At 38.8% G+C, this 5,546-nt stretch overlaps 1 protein-coding gene across 1 annotated transcript in view; it reads right to left on the bottom strand.

Moving 5' to 3' along the window:
• The window catches only part of mysm1 (Myb-like, SWIRM and MPN domains 1), an 8,326-nt gene extending 2,890 nt beyond the window's left edge, over positions 1 to 5,436 (bottom strand). The window contains exons 1-13 of the mRNA XM_037674856.1: positions 5,374 to 5,436; positions 5,117 to 5,189; positions 4,975 to 5,045; positions 3,811 to 3,885; positions 3,628 to 3,712; positions 3,232 to 3,330; positions 2,605 to 3,118; positions 2,316 to 2,529; positions 2,029 to 2,159; positions 1,845 to 1,948; positions 1,693 to 1,770; positions 1,521 to 1,603; positions 1,354 to 1,408 (exon numbers count right to left, since the gene is read on the bottom strand). Coding sequence (XP_037530784.1) covers positions 1,354 to 1,408; positions 1,521 to 1,603; positions 1,693 to 1,770; positions 1,845 to 1,948; positions 2,029 to 2,159; positions 2,316 to 2,529; positions 2,605 to 3,118; positions 3,232 to 3,330; positions 3,628 to 3,712; positions 3,811 to 3,885; positions 4,975 to 5,045; positions 5,117 to 5,189; positions 5,374 to 5,429 — 1,638 coding nt within the window. The 5' untranslated portion in view covers positions 5,430 to 5,436. The remainder of the gene's footprint in view (positions 1 to 1,353; positions 1,409 to 1,520; positions 1,604 to 1,692; positions 1,771 to 1,844; positions 1,949 to 2,028; positions 2,160 to 2,315; positions 2,530 to 2,604; positions 3,119 to 3,231; positions 3,331 to 3,627; positions 3,713 to 3,810; positions 3,886 to 4,974; positions 5,046 to 5,116; positions 5,190 to 5,373) is intronic.
• Between the last annotated feature and the right edge of the window lie 110 nt (positions 5,437 to 5,546).

The raw sequence follows: 5,546 nt of genomic DNA, 5'->3' as shown, positions 1-5,546 counted from the left end.
GATGCTAACAGAACCACTCTGCTAACAAGACCACGATGCTAACAGAACCACTCTGCTAACAAGACCATGATGCTAACAGAACCACTCTGCTAACAGGACCATGATGCTAACAGAACCACTCTGCTACTTTTGGCCCTTTGTTTTGTATTTTTCTTGCATGCTTCGGTGTTTCTTGTTTTTTGTGGCGAGTCGAGACGGTTCTTCTTGTCCTGAGCATTTCATTGCATTGTTGACCTTGTGTTGACCTTCATAGGACAAATAAACCAAATCTTAACCCTGCCATCAGTCTCAGAATAAAGACAAGAATTTGTGAAGAATTGTGAAGAATGTTCGGGCTGCTGTTAAATATACCGTATTGTTTTACATTATTAGTGTTTAGTGTAGATCTTAGACCTTTTAGCGTATTGTTTAGTGTATATCTTAGATCCTCATATATTGTTTCTTTTTATACTTTATATTTTGCTATTTTTGGATGTAACTGGGACCCTGAGTACACAACTTTGTTCCACCTCATGTACCACATGTGATGCGAATGACAAATAAGGAACCTTGAACTTGAATTTCTAATTATGATGGAGACCAACTAGAAACATTATGAAACTGAGATCAAATGTCTGTAAAACATGCATCTTTGACCAAAAAGACAAAAATATTTAGATTCATAACGGGTTTTCTAAATTAAAACACAATAGCTGCTATAATAATACATTTATAGCTCAATAGCTGTAAAACTGATAATTATTGGCATTTTTGTGTTCGCTATGGTCAGTTAGCTGTGGCAACCATCTTGAATCTGATTGACTGTAATCAGTTGTAGATATACTGTACATCCAATAATTATTTCAGAGAATTTCATAAAAATTTGTCTACTGATTTAGGACATCAGACAAACAAACAACTACGATAGCCCACCAAACTATTTGGATGAGGACAATTCCCAGAAATTCCTAAATTTGTTGTGAAAAAAGCAACATTTGCTAATAACTATTCAGAGCTGAAACAATACGATGATTTCAAACACCAATTGAAGGTGGTTATTAAATAGATAACGTAGGTAAACCTGAAGGTTTGAATTGTGGTCTTGCAAAATCTTTAACATGAACCCAATTAAAGTGATGTTAGCTGTGCTTCAAATGTTGCCAGAAAACTGAGAATATACTTTCAAATACACATCTAGATTTTGGTCACAAGTTTAGCGTTGGCAACTAAAATTTGTTAAAGTGCAACTTGCTAATCTCCATTAAGATTTTTGAATATGGATTTTATAAAACATGAAATAAACATGTAGCATGTAAAATCATTTTATTCCAGTCAAAGAAAATGGAAATAAAAAGTAATGAGATAATTACTGACCTGTACAATTTCTTCAAAAGACCTACAGGGAATCAGCTGAAACGGATCAAAAGACCTAAGATAAGACCAGATCAGAACTTTATTGATCCCGCAGCATACACAGAGTGTACTGTCAGTGTTCCTGTACTGATAGTTTAACACTTAAAGCATCCAGCCATCATACTCACTCCCGGTATCTGGACATTTTGCAGGGTTTAGGCTGCTTCTTCATCTCCTCCCTCCTCAAAGCCAGCTCCTCAGCGCTGAGATGCTGATAAACATGTCACCCACACAGAATCAGCAGAACCATTCATGTCAATTCAAAGGTTTTAAAATCTTTGCATGCCACAGAGTCCAAACCTCATACGTCTGCCCTTCCAGATCTTTGGCGTCACACCAGTTCCCCCAAATGTCTCGCACTCGCCTCTTCCTGGTTCGCTACAATCAATCAAATGTTAGCTCAAGCCTGTCAAATTTTGCTGACAGAGTCTGGTGATTTTTGGGGTACCTACCATGCTCTGCAGTCTCTGAGCAAGCTGATAGGCCTCCAGCACATCTTTGCCCTCCTTTTGTTTAGAACGGTCCACCACTTTTGGGCGATTATACACAGCTTGTTCTACAAAAACAAGTCACACATCGAGAATGTAACTAAAACAATCAAAGAAGTAAAATTAAAGTAAAACTCCACAGGGTTACCACAGTTGAAGTTGATGGCTCCAATGAGCTCCAGGTAGGTGTGTATTCTGCCAATGCAGTTAACGTCTCCACAGTTCTTCAGACCCGGGCGCACCGATGTCTTGTTCAGATACTTGGGTTTGCTCTTCAGCCTAAAAGACACAGACAGCAACAGTCACAGTAGAGCTGTGGTGAACTTATAGTTATTAAACCTACACTGGAAAAAATGTCCCCCAATCACAGCTTAAGATGTTTCAACAAAATATTGGATTTTGCACTTTTTTTAGCTAGCTTGTATGATTTGGTACCACTGGTCCAGGATGTAGTTTCTAATCTTCAGATATCTTTCTGGGGTTTTTGATGGTCGTCCCTCAAAGAACTCAGGTATGGCTTGTTTCTCCTCCTCAGCGATTGTTTCTGTGTCCATCATTATTTCCTGCTCAGGGGCCTTGAGCTCCTCCTCTTCTTCATCCTCCTCTTCATTCATATTTAGTCTGTGATCCTCAGTCTTATAAACATATTCTGTGTGAGGCAACAAAACACATGTAAAATCACTAAATTGTACATATATTAATTTAAAAAGTCTGTGTGGATTACCTGTGGTGTCACAATGAGCTTCACCTGATGGATCAGTTTGTGCTGAAATGTCACACTGAGAGTTTTGACCTCCTTCTGCATCAGTCTTTTGCTCTTCAGAATTTCCCGTCTTTACAACTTTCTCATGTTTATCACTTGTTCCATGTTCCTCAGTGCAAACGAGGGGAGGCGAGCTTTGAGGACTTTGCAGAGAAGGTGAGCTGTTATAGAGTTGGTCCTCGGTCTCGTGGCTGCACTCAGCCCCAGTCAGACTCACTTCTGTTTGCTCTTCTCTGGGACTTTCTGGTTGACACTCAGTCCCTTTCTGCTGCTCTGGCCCACAGACTTCAGTTTTGGTGTCTGCTCTTTCATCCTCATTCAGGTCATCAGTGATGTCTACATCCTCATCATCAGAAAGTCTTTCAATGCGGACAGCATTGGCCAGAGAGGACACACTGCTCGGAATGGGCTGAGGAGGCTGCGGGTGAAACTCAGGACTGGTAGAGGGAGCTGCAGCGTTGGACCCTGACTTTTCCTTTAGTTTGAACAAATAGGAACAAAAAGAGACAGACTGTATTACATAAAGAAATTATTTTGGACATACTAATTGCTACCAAGAAGCCACACAACGTAAGCAGGTTGTCTCACCTTGTGTTTGAAATACTGCCTGGCATAACTCTTCACCTGAAGAAGACTACGAGTGCCCACCAGCTTGGCAATCTTGGTCCATCTTCGGCCAAACTGGGTCTGCAAAAATAAAAATTAAGAAAAGAGGAAAAAGAATGTTTGAGCTGTGGAAAAAAAATATTCAGACCTGTAAAACAATAATGTTGGATTTTCTTTGGCTGTTGCTCTATTCTGTAACGATAGATGTGAAATCACTGGGTAGCTTTAATGTAATCTTCCCAACAAACGGCAATAATCACAAGAAAAATGACTTTGCTTCCTAATAAAGTATCTTCTACAAAGAAGCTTACATGTCCCTGTCCTACACACTCCAGCAATGAGGTTTCAGCTGTACATTTAGAAAAATAAAAAGCTTACCAGTCCTTCCTCAAAGAGTTTTTTCTCCTGTTTGGACCAGCGAGACAATGAAGCAGATGCTGAAGTTAAGCTCTTGGAAGGAGCCCTAAACATCCAACAGAGAGGAGAGTGACAAATTAAAAAAACAAATAACTGGACTCTGTGTGATGCTGAAGAAGAAAGATAAAAGAAGAGTTGACTTACTTCTTCACTTTGGGCTTTTTGTTGGAATCAGTGTGCAAAATGTTGTCAGGAATTCCCTTTCCTGTCAAATAATATCTTCAAGAACAGTTCAGGGTTTTAAAATGCTGGGTTTTTTTGTTTTTTTTTCTATTTTAGGTATTTACAAGATAAAATACAATAAAATATACAGTGGATTCAAATCTAATTTAAAGGCATTAACATAAAAATGGTGAGCTAGTTTATGTTTTGGATAAATAACTTTCCATAAGCCAGAAACATATTTTCTGCATATTTTAAATATGTTTGTTTTTTTGTAAAGCTTCCAGTGATAGCTGAAGAAAAAATATAAATAAGAAGCAGGCAGTTGCATTTTAAAGTGTATAAAATTAATACCAAATATAAACCTAAATTGTTTGGACTGAACTTCACATGTTCATTACACAGCTGTGGCTTAAATTTACCTACAATATATCTATAACGCATATTAAAAATTATTTGTGTCAGGGTTTAGTAGAGTTCAATTCAATTCACTTTATGTATATAGCACCTAATCACAACAGAAGTCATCTCAGGGCACTGAACAAAAAAATAATTGTAAATTATTCTGCAAAAGTACATGTGCTTAATTATAGTTTTTTAATTATTTTACAAAAACAGTACAAAATAATTGACTATATTAGTTTGAACGTTTACTAATGTTTTCAAGATCAAACAAGTAATTGTTGTTCTTCTGGCTTCCCCTTCTTGTAGGGGTCACCACAACAAGAGAACAAAATATTTTGTTTTACGGCCTGATTACGCTCTTCCTGATGCAACCTGGCCTCGAACCTGCAACCTCAGGATTACAAGACAGCAGCACTGACCACAACGCTTCATTAAGAATCAGATCGTCTTATTTCATACATGTCTTGCTTTTGCTCCCTGGTTTAAACATTCAACTGGTTTTTATTCCAAGTTTCTTAACTTTCCATTAGGCTTAGTGATATATACATATATTTATTTATTTATTGTTGTTGTTGTTGTTGTTGTTGTTGGTGTGTGCTTACTTCAATATGAGCTAATGTGCTAAAAAAGTGTCTTGTCTACCTGCTAATGACACTTTTCTTTATTTTGCACATTTAGCAGATGAAAATTTCAATTTTCTATCAGAAGCACTCTTGTCAGCAAACAGTGATTAAAGGATACTGTTCCTCCAGCAGCATCCTCTCGATCACCTCTCGGTTCTCAGGGCTGATGGAGCTGTCCAGCTCCCAAGGCTGTAAAACACTCAAAGTCAGTAAAATAACCCACAACCACCTGACGAACAGTAGGACTTATCGCTTCATACCAGCATCCAGGAGCTGCTTTTCCCAGCAGACTGGATGAACTGCTCCTGGACTAAACCTCCTGTGTCCAGCTCTCTGCAACATGAGCAAAACAAGCTGCTTTTGATGTAGAATTATGTTGTGAACAATAAACACACGTCCATCCAAGCTAGCTAATGCACCGCGGGATAGGAAACAGCTCTTAGCAGCGTGAAGGAAAGCACACGACACTAACAGAGAGAACGGATAGGAATTAACCAGAATGACTCTGTGGCCTTACCTAAAATTACTTTCAAATTCGTCTCCTTCGATATCAACATCCACATCATCCTCCATGATGGACGAACGTAAACAGGAGACCAAGCGCCGCTACGTCAGAGAGGAGGTGTTCAGCGCTGCTCACAGCGACCCCTGGTGGCTGGGAGGAAGAATGCTCCACAGGTTGGACCGACA

This window comes from Nematolebias whitei, chromosome 3, assembly GCF_014905685.2.
Source record: "Nematolebias whitei isolate Nwh7 chromosome 3, NemWhi1, whole genome shotgun sequence".
Lineage (NCBI taxonomy): Eukaryota > Metazoa > Chordata > Actinopteri > Cyprinodontiformes > Rivulidae > Nematolebias > Nematolebias whitei.
The sequence above is the reverse complement of the archived record's forward strand: the minus strand, read 5'-3'. Positions and strand labels throughout refer to the sequence as shown.